Source organism: Simochromis diagramma, unplaced genomic scaffold, assembly GCF_900408965.1.
Source record: "Simochromis diagramma unplaced genomic scaffold, fSimDia1.1 OVJJ01000293.1, whole genome shotgun sequence".
Classification (NCBI taxonomy): Eukaryota; Metazoa; Chordata; class Actinopteri; order Cichliformes; family Cichlidae; genus Simochromis; species Simochromis diagramma.
Genome location: NW_024386801.1, coordinates 14140977 through 14164158, shown reverse-complemented (window position 1 = coordinate 14164158; position 23182 = coordinate 14140977). Strand labels below are relative to the sequence as shown.

The following is a 23182-nucleotide window of genomic DNA, read 5'->3' as shown; positions in this document are numbered from 1 at the left end:
GTTTAGGCGACCCCAATGCCCTTTTTCTCAACAGCAACGCTCCACTTTCAGTAGGAAAAGGAGATGGTTAAAATGGGCAACGTAATGCTTTCAGTCTCTGCCTCTCTGTGCATTAACAACAGACATAACAGAGAGCCATTAATGGCTTCACTGTGTGTTTGGCTAGCCAGACAGACAGTCTGCTGCTAGCTAGAGATCGAGGCTGGCCTGATTATTGACATTTTGATGGTTTTCAGGCTTGGAAAAAAGTTAGACTTTGTGGAACTTTGATAGATTTGGCATAGTGGAGTTAGAAAACCTTTGCAGTGGGTAAGAGTTAGGGTTTTAGTTTTGCAGGAAAAACTATGCGATGCAATATTTTGTTTTTTAATGCATCTATTTGATAGAAATCTAACGCTAAATGAATTTAAGAGAGTACCTGTGTAGATAAGACATACTCCATTCACAATCTAGTTATGAACTGTACCTGAACTTGCTTTAGTGAAATGTCGCAACCCTCGGGTGGTTGGAATTATATTAATCTTTGGTAGGAACAGATACACACAGCTGGTCCTCTGAACAGAACAAGGAAGGAAAAGGGAAAAGGCAAAATATCATACAAAAAAAGGAAAGCCTTTAGAAAAGAGAGGGGTCGTCCGTTCAGTGGAATTCAGCAGTGCGTGAAAACGGGGGAAAAATGAGTACATCTGGCGTGAAAATATGAGAGGTGGTTTGTTCACCATTACGAGAGTTTTTGAGAGCAGAAGAAAGAAGGGAAGAGAGAGGGCAGAGATTAAAATGAGGGTTAATCATGAAAGAGAGCTGGGAGGCAAAAGGAAACAGAGGAGGACTAAAATGGGGACAAATCAAATGAAAGACTACAAGGTTTAGAGTGAAACACAGAGACGTGAGGATGAAAAGAACTAAAAAAGGAGAAGCGGCAGGTAAAATAGAGCAAAGTCCTTGGTGCTAATCATACAAGCACATTGTGAAACTATAGATTGGGGAGGAGGTGATTCTAGCTTTAGGAGTAATGTCTCCATCCTGAGCCGGAGCTTTGAAGGCTCTAGGACGAGATGTGGGGGAAAGAAAAAAAATGAACGCACCTCCCCAGAGTGGGGAGCACTGTGTTACCATGGAAACAGTGCTGACGTCAGAGCATGCATTATGTGATTACTCATAGACTCTGTTGAGGAGTGGGCCAATAAAACAGGGACCATTACTCACACACAGGGAGATGGCCAGAGCTCAGGTTACACACATACTTCAGTGTGCACTCACACACACACGTACACTAAAAGCACAAACAAAAGCATATACATATACACATGGCCAACTCGTTCAAACGGCTCCATTTTAAATGAGAAAAAGACTGCAGACGACGGTCTAGAAGAACATTTTTACAATCAGGCTTGTTAAAATAATGCCAGTTTTTACAAATGCTCCCGATTTGGCATGGAAAACATGCAAATTCCTTGTATGCTTGATAATGTCAGTGCTGAGGAATGAGGCAATAACCTGAACACTCATCGCTTTGCTCTAAAATGTCAACACAAGTGTCCACTCGGTGACAACAGACAGAGAATCCACCTCTCCATCGCAACCAGGAGGAACACAAAACACTACCTCAGCAGCACAACCACAACCCGGATATCACTGACAGAATCTGCATGTTCGGCATTCCACACACTCTGACCCGTGTCTGACAAAGCACATCAAACACAGACGGTTACATGTACACTATTGTGCGTCACAACACACACACTTGCATGCACTCTTCCTCTCGCCTTCTCCCACACATTCTCCACTGGGAGTTAAAACACTGTTAGGGCTGATAAGGATCCAGGCAAACAGAGTGGATAAACAGTCACTCTGGTAATTAAGAAAAATGGGCCTATCAGAGAAGAGCATGTAGAGACAAACATGTAATGCAGACTCTATTATAAAGGCCTTACACATTCCCGACACAAAGACCATTAGGTGAGTTCAGACGGACGGCAAGAGCATGGAAAGCCAATGAGGTCATTTTTCTTATTTTTTACTGCCAGCTAGCATAAACACAAAAGAAGTGGCACGTGTTGTTGCAAATACCAATTAATGCTTATGAATTTTGCACCTTAATGTTTGAATTGCACTGAAATAATTAAACTTCTTAACTCACCAGAGTTGATTCAGACACAGCAGACCGTAAGCTGTCCTCCAGAAACTGCTAAATGTGTATTCAACAATGCATATTTGCTCAAAATGCTGCTAGCTTGATGTTAGCCAGCTCATGTTTTCTAATGGCTGCAGTAATGTTAGTTAGCCCACAGAAACAAAGATTCATGGGTTATGGAAACAGTGGGAATGTATGTTACTAAAATCAAGTAAAAACAAGTAGAAACAGTAACCATAAGGAGCTGGAGATATTAAAATGTCAGAATGCAGGAAAAATGAGATGAAAGATGGGTTGCTCAAAAATTTAGGAGACATCCTACTATTTTCTGGACTGAGAAGAACACAAAAGTACAACTTAATACACCAGCCTGAAGTGGTCCTAAAAAAACTGACTCCATTATAATATGCTAATAGTTAATTAAGTTGCTAGTTTAACTATCCTGTTCACTATAAGGTTTGAGTAGTATTAAAACATTATTAAAAATGTACCAATTACACTTCACACAGGAGTGGGCGATATATCAAATATGGCACACTGCGGTGAGCATCCATGTTTATATGCTACCAGATAGGGAAAAAGTTGGACACGCATGCAGAAGTTGCATCCCATGATTTTTTCATGTTGGCTTGAAATAAAATAAAATATCTTTCTCTGCTGTTACTGCAACTAATACTGCAACTTCTGGATGCATGTCTTTTTCACGCTTTGGAGAGGCAAAGTGTGAAATCGACACAGTGGACCAGTGTGTCTATTATATGTGGTACTGGGTTGCAAGATGCTGTTTAGTGGTCTTAACAATAATGTGGCTACACGCAGTATAGACTGTCATAAATCTAAATGTGGTCAAACTACATTAGTGAGATGTAACTTTTAAATAAGAGTGATTGTTCATAAAAAGGTGCTTGTGTTAAACAATGTGTTAAAGCTCATTGTTATTGTTTTAGCAGATTTTTCACATCAAAGGGGTAAATCTGGTATTTCACCTATTCCCAGTTGTTTTATTGTAATGTAAAATCATAATACATATTGAGGGTTTTTTCAGATGTGTGACCACTATGACGTTAACTTGTCCACAAAGTAAATGTTTTAGGTGCAACAGTGGATTCAGATCATGATTTTGCTTGCTAAAGCTGCTTGACATGACAGGTTAGAAAAACAACCTTGCCCAGCATTTTGAGTGTGTAACAATCATGTAGGTGAGGTAGGATCAAGTGATTAAGACGCAGTCACACAGACTTAGAAATGACCGTCAGGCAACCACCAGTCATGAAGGGAGAAATGGTTGTAAGAGTTGCTTGAAGTCGGTGGCAGTCGCTGGGAAAATGAAGTCATACAAGTCTACAGACCAGTCAGTGACTCCAGGCAACCACCTTCACCAGAGAAAAACATGTAATCATTAAATGGTTGTCAAAAACGTCCTTGCGATTGTTTTTGGTTGCTAGCATAATGCTGCAGTCATGGTTTGAATGGAAGTGATGGACTTGTCTACAAACACTGTCCAGCTATCCCTCGAGCTGCAGCGAAACTATGAAACGTGTGATGCAAATTGGAAATGGAAATGGTTTACCTTCCAAGTAAAAGCTGTACATTTTGAAAAAGGCCCAACTTTTACTTTTGAAGGTGAACCTTGTTATTTTCATTTTTTTCCAACACGAACAACATAAAAACCCACAGGCAACTGTGGGAATCTTCTAGCAACCAAATCAATCACCAGGGGTTGCTTTTTTTTGGGGGTTCAACCCTTACTTTAAAACTGATTTCACTCAGAGACAGCAAGAAAGTTCCAGGAACCACTGCCAAGCAGTCAGGGAATACACAATTTTTCCTGAGAAACTGGTGGTTTTATCACACCAAGTATAGTGTACAACTCTTGAGAAATGTCCCCATGATGTCATGTGAGAAAAATATCAATAATTATAAACAAATATCTTGAGACAGCTGGCAATAGTAGTCAAGTTTAGTTTAATGTTATAATGATTAAAAAAAATACAATATGTTTCTTTGTATTGACATTTCAAAGGAGTTTTTTCTTGAAAAAGTGACACAGGTTAGCACTGATCGATCAAAAGACAGATTGTAACTACTGCTGAGTGATTTCAAGAGGAGTATTCATCCAGCCAGATGAATGTTCTCTTTTTCCTCTTTATGCTCAAACATGATGTTACATGTGAGCTTTATCAGGCATCAATCTACCTTCCTCTGAAGTATCTGTATTTTTAACTGTCCTTAATTTCCATGACGCAAGTTCAGTTATTGCATTTGGGACAAGTACTCCATGTCATTTCTCTGCCACAAATGTGACTGAGCTCTGGCCAAAACCTGATATACTATACTCTGCATCATCACTAATTTGGTTACAATGATACCATATCTGAGATGATCTAATTAGAGGCTTACAAGGCCAGTAGCTCTCCCTACCTCTGTGTGTCACTGCAAATTGTGTAAATGTGTCTTATTTGTGCTCCTATTAGTAAGCACACATATATGTGTTGATGCATCACAGAATAAGCTTATGGAGACGTGCGCACGCACGCGTGTGTGTGTGTGTGTGTGTGTGTGTGTGTGTGTGTGTGTGTGTGTGTGTGTGTGTGTGTGTGTGTTGAAACAAGCACAAGCTGCAGTCCACCTGGCACGCCAGTGGGCTTAATGAGTCTCACGTTCATGCAGCATGCACAGCCACATCCACCGCCTGAGGCTCTGATGACCAGGTGCTCTGACACAACACATCTTCAAAAAACAACGTGAGCAGGAGCCTCCCAGAGGACGGTTCCTCTAGTAATATCACTGTGACCAGCTAAGAAGAAACTGTTTTACTTTAAAATGTTGTTCTAAAATCTTGCTAGCTAACTATAACTAACTTTTGAAAAGGTGCAAGGCTGTCACAAACATTGCCTAAAGCGGGAAAATGTCAGTTACTTTGTAATCATTTTGCATATAATCTTGTTCCATTTTCCTATTCAACTCTCAACATCATTAGTGTTTGTTATTGTTCTTATTTTAAATTTACAGAGTTTAAAATCTCACCACTAGATGTCAGTATATTGCAGTCAACACCTCTCAATTCAAGTGCTTAATCCTAGCTAAAGGTGGATGTTTAGCCAGTTTTTGTCAGCTTTTCAGCCGATGTCTAATCTGCCGACAACAAGTAATTCTTACAAGATCTGGAATAAATGAGCATTTTTATGCACATTTTTTGTGTTAGAGCTCCAAATAGTTCAGGAGATGAGGTTTGAGGTGAGGAGGAAGAGGATGACATTTTATCCAAATGACGGTCACGTTGTGGCAAATGCCTACGACTTCTTTTCTACTACTACAAATGTGCCCGGTCTGTAACCACATAAATAAAAAGTACTGGGCCAAGCAGCAATATTCATCTTGGCCAATGTATTCGAGATGGGCAGGCAACATGGCAGCTTCTATGATTCTACATTCTACTTACATCAGTTTGTTAGAAGATGGAATTACACACTAATACAGCGGTCCCCAACCCCCGGGCCTTGGACCGGTACCGGTCCGTGAGTCGTTTGGTACCAGGTCGCGAGAGTTCAGGCTCAGGTGTGAAATATATAGTTTTCAGGGTTTTTATCGGTTTTCAGCGTTATTTTGTTATCGTTTTTATTGTTTACTCGGTTTTCCTGGGTCTTTTCACGTGTGTTATGAATAAATCTTCTTTTTTTCGGTACCGGTACTAGTTTTATTTTGTTGTATTTATCCGTGACACCTTAAAGGCCGGTCCGTGAAAATATTGTCGGGCATAAACCGGTCCGTGGCGCAAAAAAGGTTGGGGACCGCTGCACTAATACATACTGTGTAAAGCTTGAGTCAGGAACATTTGCTTAGTGTTGTTGGCTAAAAAGTATTTTCTTCTCCAAAATAGAAACAACCCCCCCAACTTTACATACGATGAAGCTACACAGCTCCGAGAACTAATGCAACTTGTAATAGAAGGAGTTACATTTCATATTTAAAATGAATTCTGATATTTTGGGGATTGAAAACAATATTTTCATTACAAGTTAGCATTAAACTGAATTACTAAAGACAGGGGTGGGCAAAGAAGGAAGTATCTTGCCCCGACATGGACGGAATCCAGTCGGGATCTAGTCCAGTCATTTCAGACTTAGCAACACAAATATACTGATGAACTGCAGCTGCGGGGTCTGAAGAGAAGGCCACCTCCTTACTTCACCTCCCAAAAAAAACAAAAACCTCTGCCACGCTTTCTTCCTCACTCACTTCTCTTGTTACTAAGGGCAAGAGGGTACACCTGCACTCAAGAGAGCCATTTCTGCATCCGTTACTTTAGGGCGGACCGGCGGTAATAACAGTGCTACTGCTGATCGGAGTTCAGTTTCTCCCGCACCATTTACTCTTGATCCTCAGACTTCCTGAGAACAAATGAACAACTTTTTGTTAGGGATTATGATTCAAGGAGTGTTAGAATTTTATCCACATGTTTGAGTTAGTGGGAGGGTTCGATTGCAGCCAATCGAATTGCTGGCTGCTGCAACCTGCAGCACAGTCCTGCCGATCTGAAAAACCTGGCCAGTCTGCTGCTACCACGGCATTGATATAGAGCGCTAAAGGACCTTGAAGGGAATGCATCTGTCCAACATGTCTCATCTCCCCTAATGTTTCCTCTCAGATGTGACCCTTGGTTCCAGTTCCTTTCCAGCAGCTGATCACCATATGTAAAAGGCCCACACAGGTCCACTGAATCCCTCCCTAATGGGCTGCACAGATGCCACTTTCCTGGAACATCTCTCCCCGTGTGTGTGTGTGTGTTTGTGTGTCCGTATCCCTGCCTTTCTCTGTGAAAACAGACTCTGACGTTCCACACATTCTCTTCAATATGTTTCACCCCTGTCTGGAAACAATGAAAAGATGCTGGGTGAGAAGTGTGGGGAGAAGAAAAAAATGCAAAGGAAGAATTGTGGAAAATGACACAGTGGGAGAAAGGGAAACACATAAGGGGGAAAATTATACTGCTGTTTGGATAAGAGTTGTTGAGGGTAAGTAAAAAGGGAAGTACGTAAGCTAACAGCAGGTCAGTTGTGAAGGGAGGAGAAGAGGGAGTGGGTGAGGGTAGATTATTGACTTAATGGCAGAATCAAGGCTGTCAAGTGCTGCAGAGACACTGTTTGTGCAGTTTGGACTGGATCTGCTAGAGCGTGCGATGTGATGATGGAAATCTTACACTCAAAACAAGCCCACTGACCTTTTCATCCGCCGGTCCCTGAATCAGAGTTAACATTGTGCCAATGTGGAAATAAATGGGTGCTTATTACATCTGTGGCAACACTGCACTCTGGCCCCCTTTATTGCAGGTGGGCGCGCGTGTTATGCGTGCATGTGCACTTTGTGTAAAATGAAGCAGATAATTGTCTTTATAAACATGTAATGTAGTTGGCTCGGGTCTCAGCCCGCTGTCCGTCAGCAACCAGAGGGGCTGGCGAGGAATGCAAAAATCTTAGAAACTGGGTCACTTCTTGAAGGTGACCAATCTTCGTTATCCCTGACATTTCCGAAATAATCAGCTCGTCATAAACAGTATGAGGACCCTCTAGAGGTCCAACCATTTTGTTCGTGAAGAGGCCTGATCAAACATCTGCCTGGAATAATATGATGCCTCTGATGCTTCCCATAACTAACAAAGAGGACACAGCTGCTAAAAAGTAATCTGGATTAAAAACCTAACATTATCACGACTGCGCAGCCAAGCTACTAATTGAGATCAACAGGCACTGATGTTTGCCTTTCTTAAGATCTAGGATAAGCAAATTTTTTCTCAGAAATTGGAAACTGACTGCCAGCTGTGGCATGCCAGAAAGTGAAGCAAGGGAGAAAGGCAGAACATATTATTTTGACGTATATGCAACATAGATATTCAAAATATTTGTCTAAAAATCCAAATATTTGCAAAGATTCTGGGATAAATCCCTGGAAATGAGGTGTTTGCAAAGACAATAAGACGGACTTGTTCATATAAAAATCGCCGACTGTTCTGCCAGCAAAGAATTGCTTGCACCTTTTCTCTGCTGAAGAATGAACAAAGGAAGAATGAGAGAGACTACACATCTAACTCTTGTGTGAATAAACATGCTGTTTCCATTATTTGATGTAATCAAATTTGTTCAAATTAGCGCAAACTATGTAGAAGATCAGCTACGCCGCAGATTTGCATATCAGGTTTAGGGGGTGAAATCTGATTAGACGAAACTCCCACGGGAGAATGAGTCCAGATTCAAATGATGTCACATGAAAAGGCTAAAAGAGAAACAAAAATTGAAAGTAATAAATAAAAACAAACCCATAATAATTAGGGGTGCAACGATACTCGTATCGATATTGAACCGTTCGATACAGTGCTTTCGGTTCGGTACGCATATGTATCGAACAATACAAAATTTTTAATTTATTTTATCAACTTTTCTTCTGACGATGCTGTCTGTGTTGAGAGCTCAGTGGATCTGCGTTCGACTACTCCGCCTAGGCTGCACTGTCGAGCGCAGATCCACTGAGCGCAGCACAAGCTAGCAAGACAGAAGTTAAGCTCCTTGCAACATGGCAAATTGAACCTCCCCCACCCTCATTCAGATCTGGCCTTTGGAACTATTTTGGTCTTCATGTGAAGTATGACCCTGAAGGTAAGCGCATCATGGATAAAAGTAAAACAGTATGTCGGATGTGCCACGCAATGCTCAATTACATGGGTGGGAACTACTGCGTTAGCGCAGTTAGCTCGTTAACGTGTTGACGCTGTCCAGCACCACGCACGGGGCGATCCGCGGTAGCTCGTTAACGGAGATTTGATGTGTTGTGCCGTTAACGTCATTTCAGATTAACGCTGACAGCACTAGTGGGAACAAAATGAATATGACTGCACATTTATTCCGACATCATCCTAGTGCAAAGACAAGTGGAAGCAGACAAAAACAACAAGCATGCATGCTACAAACTTTACCCGAGTCATTTAGACAGCCGTTAGCACATGATTCTCCTTACGGGGACCTGATATGTTTAATATGCTGCTGAGAGTATACCCTAGAAGAAGCGTATAGTATAGCTTTTATTTTGGAAAGAGCCATTTCTCTGTAATAAACTCTCTTTTCCAAAGATGAGTGATTTCTCGATCAGATAGATTTATTATTTTATCCCTTTGTTGTTTCAGCAACATTAAATTTAAAAACTGTACTTTTGAGTTAAAATATATATTTATAATTTTAATAAATGACAAATTAAAAAAGCATGAATATTTTTTGTATCGAAAAAATATCGAACCGTGACACACTGGCAATAATGGTGACTAAGCTATGAGTGCAGCTACAACAACTCATGTGACCCAACTTCAGCATAATAATATTGATTGCAGATGTCACACCTGTAACAAAACTGTACAGGTTTGGTTCTCCAGTGGGAATGCATGTCAGCTTGAACTGTGCAGTCACTCTGCTGGAACAAAAAAACGTGACAGGCACAGTTGCATTTTCAGGAAAAGGTGCAAATAGCCGTGAGATAAAGAGAGCCTACATATCTAACTGACAGACCAGGAAGAAAGGCTTTATGTAACATCTGAAATCACGGCAGATGGGAAAAGGAGACAATTGATGGAGCTGCTGGAGAGCTGAACATCCACCTTACATAACCAAAGTGGCGTAACTAAAAGACGTACTGTAGAATCGGCTTCAGGCTCCTTTTTTCCTGTCGCTCGGACACCTGTTAGAGAAAAACCACCAGATATTACCTCAGTGACTCACTAACTCACTTCTGTGATGCTTTAACTCTTAGACTAATATCTCACAAGCAGACGACCGCATTGGTTCATGCCTGCGCACAGCCATAAACGCAAATGAGACCCACCTAAATGTCTTGTGTCATTTATTCGCTTTCTGTGGGCATTTTAACGGAAAATAAAGACAGAGTACAATGTGCGCATAAAAACTAGGTGTTAGTGTGTGTGTGTGTGTATGCACGTGCGCATGCAGGCTCATCTGTGCAACATCTGCTCAACCAGCCCAAGGCCCCTTGCCTCTTGAGAAGTGGGTCACGTTTCCTGATGACGACAAAGGTCCTTCTGCCTCTCCAGTTTGTGGAGTTTTGCCAAAACCACCACATGCCTTTCTTCATCCTTACAATGGAAACGCTAACCCTAAAGAATCATCAGCCAAACCTATCAGAATTTTTGAATGGCAATACTGAAGTGTGACTGACCACATGGGAAGGGGGGAGGGGGGGGGGGGGTGCAACATCACAGACATATTATGTTGGCAAACTTTTTTCCAATCTGAACAGAAGAGAAGAAAAGAGAAGGATAATCATAGATATGGAGATTTCATTCAAGCCGTCAGGCCCCGGAGGAGACGATGCAGGAACCAGAGAGAGTATGAATGGAACAGCAGCTAATGGAAAATATTATGGAGAGAGAGGGAATGTGGAGAGAGAAATCTAAGGTGGCCCTTGGCAAATAACCATTCAAAAAGCCTGGTACTCCTGTTCTAATCTCAGTCCCATTGCTACTGTATGAGCTTTCTCTTCACAACACACAGACTACAGACACGCACTAAACATATGAGTGTACATTATCATTTATTGGTTTGGCTTGTGCTACTTCAAGCAGCTAGCAGTTGGTATTGGCTAACTTGGGAAGGAAGGGGTGCCTGGAATCAACAGTCCAATATTTACACAGGATTGTGTGGCAAAACATGCATACATGGAAGAGCCTGCTGTTCATCGCAATAAACTCAGGCAGAATATAAATGGATGTCATCTACATAAAAGCAAGTTGCCCTTTGCATTGCTTAGTGTCTCCAAGCAGTGCCATAACAAATCAATGAGACCTTGCAATCTGTTTGTGCGTTTGTATATTGGAAGGCAGTTACATTGTCCAGAAAATATGCACAGCGGTACTTCATCATACTCTTCATTATACTTAAAAAGCACAAGCATTTGATGATAGACGTAGGACAGTGGCGCTGCCTTCGTCTCACTGCTTTCTAACAACTGGACACAGACCCACACTTCTAACTTAATACGAGAGCACTGAGTGAGCAATTAAGTCGTGCAAGTGTGAGTCTGTCGGTGGGCCATTTGGTTTTGGCCATTTTGAAACAAGTAAATGTCAAGTGCACAATACTCACTTAAAATAAAGATTTAAATATTTATCATACACACACTGAACAAAAAGAAAACAGTTCCTCTAAACTTTAGTGTTCCCATCATTAAAACATAACATATAAACTCTCCCTGAACTTAACAGAGAAAGACAGTCAAAACTTACAGTTACGGCTATTTCAGAATCAGCAGTCGCCATGCATGTCTTTGGATAGACTGGCAATGAATTGGATAATCAGAAGAAGACGGATGGATGGATGGATGGATAGAAAACTAACTTATTTCTGAAAAATTAGCTATTTGTTGTTGCATAGTGGATTAAAAATGTAACCAAAGTTGTCCAAAAGAGGCTCTGCACTGTTAAATTAAATATAACCTACTTTGGTATTACTTCATCCACAGCATGTCCATAAAAATCTAAATTATGGGGTGACCCAATAGATGAGAGGTTAGAGCGCATGCCACATGGGTAATGAATCACCAGTTTGCTTGTTATTCCCCTACTCTGTTTCCTTGCATTACCTGTCTATCTCTAATAGTATTATTAAAAAGAGAGGCATAAAATGCTCCCAAAAATGTTCTTTTTAAAAAAAAAACCCAAATCATATCAACACCATTAATCTTCATGCCAGTTCAGCATGTACCTACAGTTATACATTGCACTTTTAATATCTCGTTAATTGAAAGTGACTGTGAAAAAACAACCCTTAACCCAAACCCGAAGACTCTTGCCACTGCAAGTGGTGAAATAGCCCGACTGACAGACAGATGTACAGACAGATTTTTTTTTTCTCTAACATATTTAGAGAGTAAAACATAGCATTGAGCAGGGAACAGCAGAAGCCTTGTTGGCTGCAGGGACAGACGGGCTCATGGTGAGCCAGTGAGGCAGTGGGCCGGACTGAAGGGGAGGGCTCCCCAGGCAGAGGTTACAATAACACAGTTTCTTGCACCACGCCACTGAGCGGGAGAGACATAAAGCCTGCTGACTAAATCGGCTTTACATTCGGGTCTAAAAGATTATATTCCACAGTCAGAGCTTGACCAAATGAAATAAAGTGAGATACGATATGTACTTTATTAACCAGGGAACTCTGTCATTAACGATATGAAGCTGAAACTGTTTTAGCACAATGTAGCTGAGTAAGTCTATTCCACTTACTGTGCTGCACTCAAACTTTTAATCTACTTGAAATCTCAATTTTCCAGTATTTTATACTTACACTCTACACTGTATACCAGACACAAAAATTCTACATTTCATTCTATCAGGTTTACAGCTATAATGTGCAGATGAAAAAAGTTAACCTACGTAAAAGATTGAGCCTAAACTCAGCAAGATATATCCCTAAAGTAATTTTTATATATTGAGGAACAGGTAATAGTAATTCCATGATATAATGTATCTTTAACTCCCATATAGAGCATTGTTGAGGCAGTGACATCAAAGTACCTATATCTACATATATTTATAGTACATATATTTAAGCACAAACGTAAATCGTGGACTGAGCAGTCTATTTAAACTAAAGGCCAATTTTATTACTGTGAGGATGTACAGTTTGTAAAGAAAAAGCACTGATAATTCTGAACAAGTGGTCTTTTTCAACTGTATGTTAAAATTAGTGTACCACTAGGCAAATGACATTACATTAATTACATTAAGGAATTCATGATATATGTAATATATATGTACATCTTCTAAGTTTGACCTCAAGTTTATCCTCAATTGATGATTATGATTGTGATGATTATTGATTATGATAAATAATTCTATTTATCTTATACTGGTGTGTGTGTGTAATTATGGAAATACACTCTTCCTTTAATGCTAAGTGTTGCACTTACTTGATTCTCATTAATAAAACACAAAACCTTAAGAAGAACTTTTACTTTTTTTAATTACCATTTAGAAAGTTGTCATCTTTTTGTCTAATCTCAATACTCAAAGTAAATGTGTCACAAAATATGTTTGAATTTATGCACAATAGAAGCTTAAAGGGGCATGAAATCAAAACACTCAAAGAACAAGTTGTTTGGATTTATAAGACAGAATTTGAATAGTTTGAATCTCCACCACTCCTGTGTTCATGCAAGCTGTTATCAAGTTAACATAAGGATCTGAATACCTCTATAAACACTGGCATTTTGGAAACAGTACAATGTTTAAGGGACAACTCACACTACATGTTCAAGTTAAATTGAACAAAAAAGTCTCAACAGTCTGAACAGTTGAAACCCTGAGAAACAAACCAGGCAGTGGATTACTAAATGCAGTCATTCATCACTGAAAACCACTTCTCTTGTCATGCTCTTGAAATGTATAATCAATTAATAGCTGACTATGTTTGGATTTATTGGGCAGCCTCAGTCATAGGGGCTCAAAATGTTCCCCCTCGCTAAATGAGTCATGGCAGCAGCAGCAGCAGCAGCAGCAGCAGCGACAGCAGCAACTGTGGCCTGCTCTGTTTCTAATGCAGACACAATGATACTGGAACAGGGGGATTAGCTGAACTTCCCCTACTCAATCTGAGCTCAGATGAAAGAGTCCTGAGATAATTTTTTTTTCTGGGGAGGTATTTTCCAAAATATAAAAGGAAGAAAAGAGAGAGTGGAAACGAACAGTTATTTATTCTGTGTTTCACACATTCTACTGGCTGTCGCTATTTCAGTCTAGAACTACATTTCCACCTCCCTCTCCTGAATACGCACACATGCTCACTTGAGCACACACCTCCTGGGGAAATGTGAGAGTATCTATTCATTCGGCAGAGGCCAGCTGTACACCTGGTGACAGCCCGGGATGGTGGTGTTGGCTCAGGTCACGGTGTGCAGGGAGAGAAAGGGAAAGGGCTGAGTAAATGGGCCCGTGAGCCTGTCCTTCAGGCCCTTCAACCTGCACATTCCAATTCATATAGCAGCAGGGCAACGGCTGGAATGTCTCCTCATGTAAGGGATTACTGTCTTAAAGGTGGGCTCCTCTTGTGATTGAAAGGCCCCTAGGATGATAAATAGACATGAAAGCCTGAGGCATTGCATTCATTTCCCCAAACGAATGTACTGCCCATCCCTTAGAGAGCAAAATGGCTTGGCTTCAGGGTTACAGACACAAATGTTTGGATTCAAGAAAATACTGAAGTTATTCAAAATTTTTTCGGTTTCAGACTTCAGAATTTAGGAAAAGCTACCTTATGACTCTTTTAGATGTTAGATGTTTGCTTGCTAATATAAGTTTGTAAGTAAATTTTCAACATATACCCTCGTTTCATATGCATTGTAAAGGCCTGACAGTGATGCTAGAAATGTTAGCCAGAAAGCAGCCATGGCCTGAGGACCACAATGCCTAATTATGAAAAAATATCCACCATAAAAATTCCACAACCGTTATTGGAATCTGGAACCAGCAGGACTTTTTCCTGGAACAATCCTTTACTAGATATTTCCTGTATTGCCCCTGTAGTCTGGCACCATCTCTCAGGCATGCATTTGACCTACAGTGATCAGCCACAACACTAAAACCTCTGACTAGGTGAACTGAATAAAATTCTCGGGTTCTGTCATTTATGTCTGGGTAACTATGACAAGCCTACCCACCAAAACATTGTTTGCAGTCTGAGCATCTGCAGGATGTGCCACACTAAGTTTGATCCCTCAGGGCTCCAACCTGCAAGCCACAAGACACCACTGCCACCCTCCTGGTACCACAGGCATCACAGGACACCCCAAAAAGGACCTATGTTCATATTTCAAGGGTCAGAGCGATGTTGTGGCTTTTTAAAAGAATCAATATATGTACCAAATAGATCAATAAGAAGATACTGATCTCCTAGTTGATCTGAGGACTTTAAGATCTTATAAAATCTCTATTTATGTTTTTACCACCGTCTGTGCTCTAAAATCACTTTAGGCTGCATGTTTCTATAAACAATGTTATGGTAATGACAAATAAAGCTGAATATTCTTTACTTCTGCAGTTTCTTTGGTATTATTTTTTTTCTTTAAGGGCAGTTTACCACATTTACAAAGTGGGCTATCTAATATTTCTTCATGCATTTAGAGCTATCTAGCAGGGATAGTGCTTACTGATAAGCCAGATTTCCCCATATAGACTAATTTTTTAAAGTTGTTCCCGGCCAGTTCTTAAAAGTGCAGTCTTAAATAGACCAAAAAAATATATATTTATACAATCATTACAAATTCAGTTGTTCTAGCAGTAAGATAAAAAGACATTAATGAGCTATAACAAGTAAAAATAAAAAAAATAAAAACATGTCTATAATTCTCAAAATAAAAAATCAACAAGTTATGGTAATGACATGCTGACGCGAGTATTGGCTACGTAGTATTACAAACACTATCCAGCCCTATTGGTATGCACGGACATCCACTTCTTCACCACCACGTGCGCACACTTTCTCTCTATCTTTGTCTCACATACACAGACACACACTCATGCACAAGCACGGACGCCCACATACTCTACTCATAAACACTTTTGTGCCAGGAACATTCTGTTCACCTCCATTACAGAAATAGTCCATCTCTTATGGTAACACAGAAAACTTGAGTGATATAGTTGCCTTAGTCAAGAACACAGAAGAAATGAGTACAGTTCATAATCTACTATTCAATTCACGCAAAAAAAAAGTTTAAAATAATCTGTACTTCACTTTAGATTCTGCTGTAGTCCAGTGTGAGCCAGTTACTGGGAACCTGAGGTGTTAATATGTGTGATGTGTGTTAGAGCTGGAGGCCTGCATCTGTCTAGCCGTTCCAGCTGCGTTGGGTTGCGTCTGTGGTTAGAGGCCCTCCATGTTTCTCAGAGCGGATTCAACCTCTCAGCCTACAGCAGCTGGCAGCCATCAAGCTGCTGGCACCACATACACACACACACACACAGCGCACACATGCTCACACAGACGTCTGCAATTTCCATGGTAATCAGTAGAGAACCAGAGCGTGGTTGTGCCAGGGTTAGGGAAGAGAGGGAAGGATATTCAATTCAGTCCCGGACCTCTAGTTTGGTTGGCTTAAATGATCAGAGATACAGGGAATGAGCTAGATCTTATTGCTGTAAATGACTGAAATGGAAGGAGTGGACACAGATGTGTGATTCAGGAGAGTAGAGTTTAAAGAATAATTCTGGTTAATCAAAGCCTGGGCGTTATTTGTGTTGTTTTGCGATCAATACTGATAACTTTGTTCTCGCTCAGTTAAATGCTAAGCTCTAGGATCAAGGTAATATCACTAACAAGTGATTATGGACAAGAAAATGAGCTCATTGTCAAAATATAGCACTGTGTCACGCGGCAAATTTGACATCACATCCTGTAAGCCTGTGTCGCGCACAACAATCTCTGTAGCACTTCAGTCAGTCGTGCAGCTCTTGATTTTGTAACCTGGCACGTTGCGCCATGGCAACTGTAGTTTGGTTGAAGACACAAGTGTACAATCGTAGTGGTTTTTTACCGCCATTTGAATGCTATTCCAGTATGGAAGCTGAGAGACATACAGATGTACAGAAGAAGACGTTGGAACAGATTGAAAACTTGACAGTTTGTGGAAAAATCTGGGAAAAAAACACTGGACAAAGTCTTAGCTTTTGGCAAAAGCAGTGTTTAAAACTATTTGTTGATCGGCTGGATACATTATTTAAAAGAAATTAAAAAACAAAAGCCACTGGCATAGATAACCTGTTTGGTTTGGTTATATAGTGTCAAAGCCATTTATCTGATACTTAAGCCAGTTGAACTACATATTAATCACTTCAGTGTGCACAATGACGACATATTTGATTGAAGTGATTGACAAAACTATGGAAACAGCACCCAGTTCTCATAATTCCAAGAGAACCTTTGGAGGCTTGGACGGGCAACTTCAAGACCAAAACCTGGAGTGATGTGGCTTCATGCTGGTTAGCCAACATGGCAGAGGTAACACATACAAATCTGGAGCATAAGCACGTTAAAAGTTGCTATTCTGCATCAGTAAAACGCAAGACCTACCAGACTCTTCCACCATTCAGGGGGGGTAAGAGTAAGCCTGGTGTTTTGCCTGGCTACTAAACAAAACCTCAAATGACCTACTTTCATTCCTACCCCGATTCCTCCACCCCTCGCCTCCTCCTCTTCACACATGCACAGCGCAGCTAATACATGGGGACTGAATGAGGATTGAAAGTGTGAAGTGGAACGCCCAATCACAAGACACGGAACCCCATGCTGATATCAGCTTCCTTTCCAAGTGCAAAAGGAGGCTTTCAATGAGACCATTCCTAACCCAGAGGCCATTCAAGTTTTTGAAAAATATTTAAGAAAAAAAAAAAAAGTTAAAACGCATCATGTCCCATGAGGCTACGAGTTTAGAATACAAACAAGCTGCTCAGGATGAGAGTGTGCAGTGGTAAATCACTGCCCTACAGGCTATCAACAACCTCCTCCATCCCAAACACAATTCAATTACGGACAGTGCGGTAAAAATAGAGTAAGAGGAAACCTTTACAAGAGCAACAGTAATTGTGTTTGGAACCCATTCCGCAGGAAGTCATTATCATAGATTTCAAGAATATCTTCATCATCCGAGTTAAGAAAGAATTTCCTCCTCTGGCTGGGATAATATTTGTGCTGGTGTCAGAGAGAGTACAGAGAGTGGAGAAATAGCTATGGAAAGGGGCGGGGTTAGTGAGAGAAAGGGGAGTGGCTTCAAAGACCTTGCAAAGGGTGTAGTACTTTACTCCCCATTACCAGCTCTGCTCAAACTTTGCAGCTCAGGTAGGAGAGGTCAAAACTGCTTTCCTCTGCTTCTGCGCACAGAAAGTTCTATGGTGGCGCTTATGTCTGCAGCAGGACAGCCTTGGACTCAAATTTCCTCACATGCTGTGAAAAGTGATCCACACGAGTCCACACCTTATTCTCCAGTTCAATATCCCCAACTGAAATACAGAAGACCGGCTTGTCATTTCGTATTAAACCAAGACGAAGAACTATCCCGCAGAGGCCCCTGCTAGCTGCTATCAGATCAGCTGATAATGACTTTCTTTTATTAAGCCAAAGATGGGGGTGGGAGGTGGGGGGGACAACCCCAGCATTGCAAAATGCATCTATTTAGTGAGCTGATAGATGTCGGCAGCCAATTTGTGTTTAAAAAAAGGGAAAATTACTGTTTATCAAATCTACTGTTGTGCGAATTTGAGCAGTGCCTCAAAGCGTGACTTTGGAAGGATGGTGATGAGAATGGGGGGTAGAGTAGCTTTGAGATTTGTGATGAAGCAAAGAAACAGATTTCTCTTTGCTCTATTTATTTTCTGAATAAACAGTTTTTACATCGTGACTATGAATCTGAAGAGCTTTGTTTCTTTTTTTTTGTTTTTTTTAACAAGACTCAAAGGTCTTTGAGAGAAGCTTCCTGAGAAAAATAAAGTTAAGTATCAAATGTAATGCTCCATCCAGGATTACACTGTTCTTCAAACACTTCAGTCACATAGCACTAGTGTAAACATCATCGGGTCAACACAGCGCAGATGTACTCCTTGTTATGCTGCTTCCTTAAAACATCATAACTCTCTTGAAAACAGCAAAAGGGCAAACTGTTAAAACATCAACCAGCCTCTTTACAACAAAGACACTCCTAGAAAATTACAGCCTCGTTGCTGTTAAACACTAAATACATATATTTTCATCTGCCAGACGGATTTTTAAAAAAATATATAGATGTATATATTTGCTGTCTGGCATCTCTCCTGTTCCCATCACCATGCTTGTTGCTTCGCGGGCCCCGAAAAGTGTGACTGATCCCCTGCACCCCCACCAACCCCCAGAGATGCCAGAGCCCAGTGGGAATAAGGTGATGACTAGTGTGAATCAGCGCAAGCTTGTTTACACATTACAGACCACACAGACAAGACAGCATATGCACGCCATGTGTGGCTCAATTACATGCAGGCCGTGACTGGTCAACTGCTAAGCAGAACCATCAGAGATGAAAGGGAAGGGTGCATCACTTGGCCTTTGTTGTAGAAGCTTTAATATGTCGTGAACTTCTTCATGTTGCGCTGTGGGTGCCTGCAGTGCCGTCTTTACGTCCCACTACAAACACCTGTAATTGAGACGGTCTTTCAGCAGAGGGCTCCAGCCTGGCTGAGGTGACAATGTAGGAGAGTCACAGATGTTGTAAATGTCTGCACTCTTTCATGATATTGCCTACTTTGTCAGCCGGTTCCATCCTGCTTTTGAGTGAGGTATGGGGACTGAAAACACAAAACATCATAAATCATAACTTGTCTGTTTTTACTGTGCTCTAAGCAACTGTTTTGAATTCAGTGGAGCCTGAATCCAAAAGTAAAACCTGGTGTCCACCCTTTTTTATGTGTTTTGACATCTGCAAGCTTTGTAAAGGTGCATTGCTGTGACTTATTGCAGTTTAGCCGTCAAATGTATCCGCGTAGTCTCACTGCTTTGGTGAGGCATGGAGAAATTAAAAATATACTTTCCTGAACTTTTACCTTTACTCGATTTCTGAATTGTTTTAAAAGCACCGTCGCGTACACTGAAAACAAGAGCAAATTTAGAGAATATTTCATGCAGAATTGAGAAGATATCAAAAACTATATGTAGAAATTGAGCTGCTTTCTTCATGTGTAAATAAATATAATATGAAATAATTTATTTTATTTGTGGGACAACTCTTTAACATCCCACTTCAAGTAAAAAAAAATTAAAAAATAAATACACAAAAATAAGCTTCAGTTGCAAAATCATTCCTAAATCAAAAAAAAGTGCAAAGTGTAAAATATCTAAGAGTCTTTTCATATCCAAATTGTGCACCATATGTGTGCATGTGTGTGACCACAAAGAAAAACAAACTAGCACACTGCAACACTAACTAGCCCTGAAGGCATCTTTCAAGTGGCCGACAGTGCAGCCTCTCATCTGCCACACTAACCACACTCATAGGTCACAACGATAGCTTTGATGGCTCTAAAAGTCAGTTTCCCATTCATTGATTTTGCATTCGAAAGGTTTTAGGAGTTGATATGAGTTCATTTAAGTGAAGCTAACCTGTCTTCTTTAACGCAGGAATGCATGTGTAACAGTATCAGTAAAGATTTGAAAGTCAGTGCAACCACATTCCAGAGGTTTAAGTACAGCAAGCAAGTAAAGCGGTGAGAAACAAGTGACATTAAAGTCCAAGACAGAAAAGCAGTGGCTCAGACATTATCTGGGGAAAACATTTGATAAAAAAAAATTAGGGATGACAGGGATCAGCTTCCCTTTCTCATCAGTACTCGAAGGCACGGACTCAAAAATAGCATTCCATTTAGCAAAAACACTTCACATTTTGGTACTTTATTTTTGAAATGACAAAAGCGAGCTTGACATTAAACCATAGGCCTAAGTTTTTTTTCTACTCCGAAAACATTACACTGGTTTGAAATGTGCATCGTTTTCTTGAAAAATGAGGACAATCTGCATTAATTCATATGTTTTCTAAGATGTATTATCAGTTTAGATTTTTAAAAAGGTATTTGTAATGATAACTTGTCTAAACAGTTTAAGTGTGGATGTAAACAGGAAAAACAAATCCTTTGTTAGTATTGAATTTGTGCCTGAGAGTGGCTGCAATTAGCTCCACAAAATATGACAAGATATCTGTCAAAAATGATTTGATCTGATCAAAGATCAAAGCACACCCAAGTAAACTGTAATCTCCACACTGCAAGGTTAAAAAAAAATACAAAAAACAGCACATTACTTAACAATAATTATAATAATAATTGTATTATCATATTATTAGACTTTCTGTTGTTATGTTATTCTGTTGTGACATGCCTGACTTTCCTTTTCAAATTAGGATCCTGCACACTGTCTGGCTTTGTTAAAATCCCTGCTAATAATAATAAAATAACATTGAAATTTGTGATCAGATCCATAAAGGGCCAGTGGTCCATGTTTTAATGCCACTGCGCAGACTGTTCCCATCTTTCCTCCACTCCACTCAAAAAAAACAAAAACAAAAAACAAACAAAAAAAATTCATAGGACACAAAGCAGAAAGAGAAAAGTTCAAGGGGACAAGAACTTCTTACCTGGTCTCTTTGGATGCATGGCAGAGAGGTCCGGCGATGTGACTTGCTGTTGGACTGACTGTGTGCCATGTCTGAGGCTATCACAGAACTGGACCTCCTGCGCCTTTTAAATACAGGGATCTCTTCCCTGGCCTCAGTCACAGGGGTGCAGCCCTCCTTGTGTCTCCCTTGGTTGGGAAGGAGCTTGTCAGCATACCTCGCCAGCAGGATGCCCAGCACTCCAACCAGGTACGCTACGTATGGTCTCCAAGTGGCCCGCACTTTGTGCAGAGAGAAGAGTGAGATAGTCCTGACTACGCTGATGAAAACGATCACCGATATGCCCTGATTCAACCGTACTACCATGAGTGCGCCGGTGGCCACGCAGAGGAGCACAACAACGGCCGCTGTCGTGAATGAAAACAGCTGCTCATCTGTCCCATCCAGAAGAGACCACGCCGCTACTTCGCCCAGGTGGCACAAGGTTAGGAGGGAGATGGCGGTCTGGATTAGAACCCCGCAGCGGATTAAGTACACACCGACCCAAAAGAAGGCACATACAAGGGTGAACAATGGCGAAACCACACTCCAGCAAGTTTGCAACAGCTCTGCTGCGCAGCCTGAAACGAAGTGAAGGGGAGACGATGAATGCGAGAGTCTGCTGTCAGCGCTGCTGCTGGCATCAGCTTTCCAGTCTGCACATTTGACCAGCAGAGCGAGAAAAAACGAAAGCGAGCCCACACACACCGCACTCCGGAGTCTTTGCGAACTCCATATTTTTGTAAACATCAGTCTCACCCACGACTCATAGTGTCGGTCTCGCCACAGTGGAATGACACATGTTTTCACATAACCATTGCGATCCGGTGCGCCGAAGCTTCTTTCGTAAGTGCTACTCTGCGCACCGTTACTGCAAGCTTCTGAAGGCATCGCCATCACTCATGGCAGATATGAAGTATGAGGAAGTCTATAATGCATCTATGATAATGCGGTCATGGGATAGGACACGAGTGACAAAACAAGCGTAATTTATTGTAAGCACAAAGGAAAAGAGCACGGCGAATACGCACACAAGTCTCTCCATTTACGCATGGAGATGTACTGCCAGGGAATGCACTCTCTTTTGTTTTTCCAGGTGCGGGATGAGGAACTGCTGCCCCAAAACAACATAAAAGAAGCATGGACGACAGAATTACTCAGATGTGTTACAGATCTAGGGCACCGCTTCTTTGCACACACATGTCCCGCGTTGCCCTCCTTTGTGGCGCGCCGTTTCTTTGACTTTGTCTGCTGTCATTCTCGTTCTTTTGTACATCCACGGCCCGTGCAGCAGCACCAGCAGCAGCAGTAGCAGTCTTTGCAAAACATCCGTCCCGTTCTGCGAACATTCAGCCTTAAACCATTTGTTTCGACACTTTTCGGTTTCTCCCCAAACGGTAAGAGTCTCCGGTTACTTTCGAGGATAAAAGCCGCTGAGGAATTTAAGCCGCTCGAGTGAGTGTCCGCCAGGTTGTCGCTCAGCGTTTCGCGTGTTTGTCACCAGCTCTTTAACCAGCCGTGAGTCTCAGCTCATTCACACCCCCGAGTTCCTACTTCACACAGGGAGCAAGATATTGCAGCGGCAGTGAAACCCCCAAATCCTCCTCAGCCAGCCCAGCAGGCGTTGTCCTCACATATATTTTTTTAAAACATTTTTAATACATCACCATGTAACATATACATGCATATGAGTATTTGTATACGTTTTTTTAAGATAGAAAATAAAAATGAAAAAAAAAAAGTGGATGACCTATATTTCCCTGGAGTTTCTCTCTGTTTGGAGTAATTACGGGGTATTTAGGAACAAAAATTCAAAGCATGTTACATCACAAA

General features: G+C 41.0%; 1 protein-coding gene across 2 annotated transcripts in view; it reads right to left on the bottom strand.

Annotated features, from left to right (window-relative positions):
• Positions 1-22948, bottom strand: part of LOC120729981 (cGMP-inhibited 3',5'-cyclic phosphodiesterase A-like) — a 78766-nt gene extending 55818 nt beyond the window's left edge. For both annotated transcript variants that reach the window (XM_040026034.1, XM_040026035.1), the window contains exon 1: positions 21332-22948. In XM_040026034.1, the coding sequence (XP_039881968.1) occupies positions 21332-22246 (915 nt within the window). In that variant the 5' untranslated portion in view covers positions 22247-22948. The remainder of the gene's footprint in view (positions 1-21331) is intronic.
• Between the last annotated feature and the right edge of the window lie 234 nt (positions 22949-23182).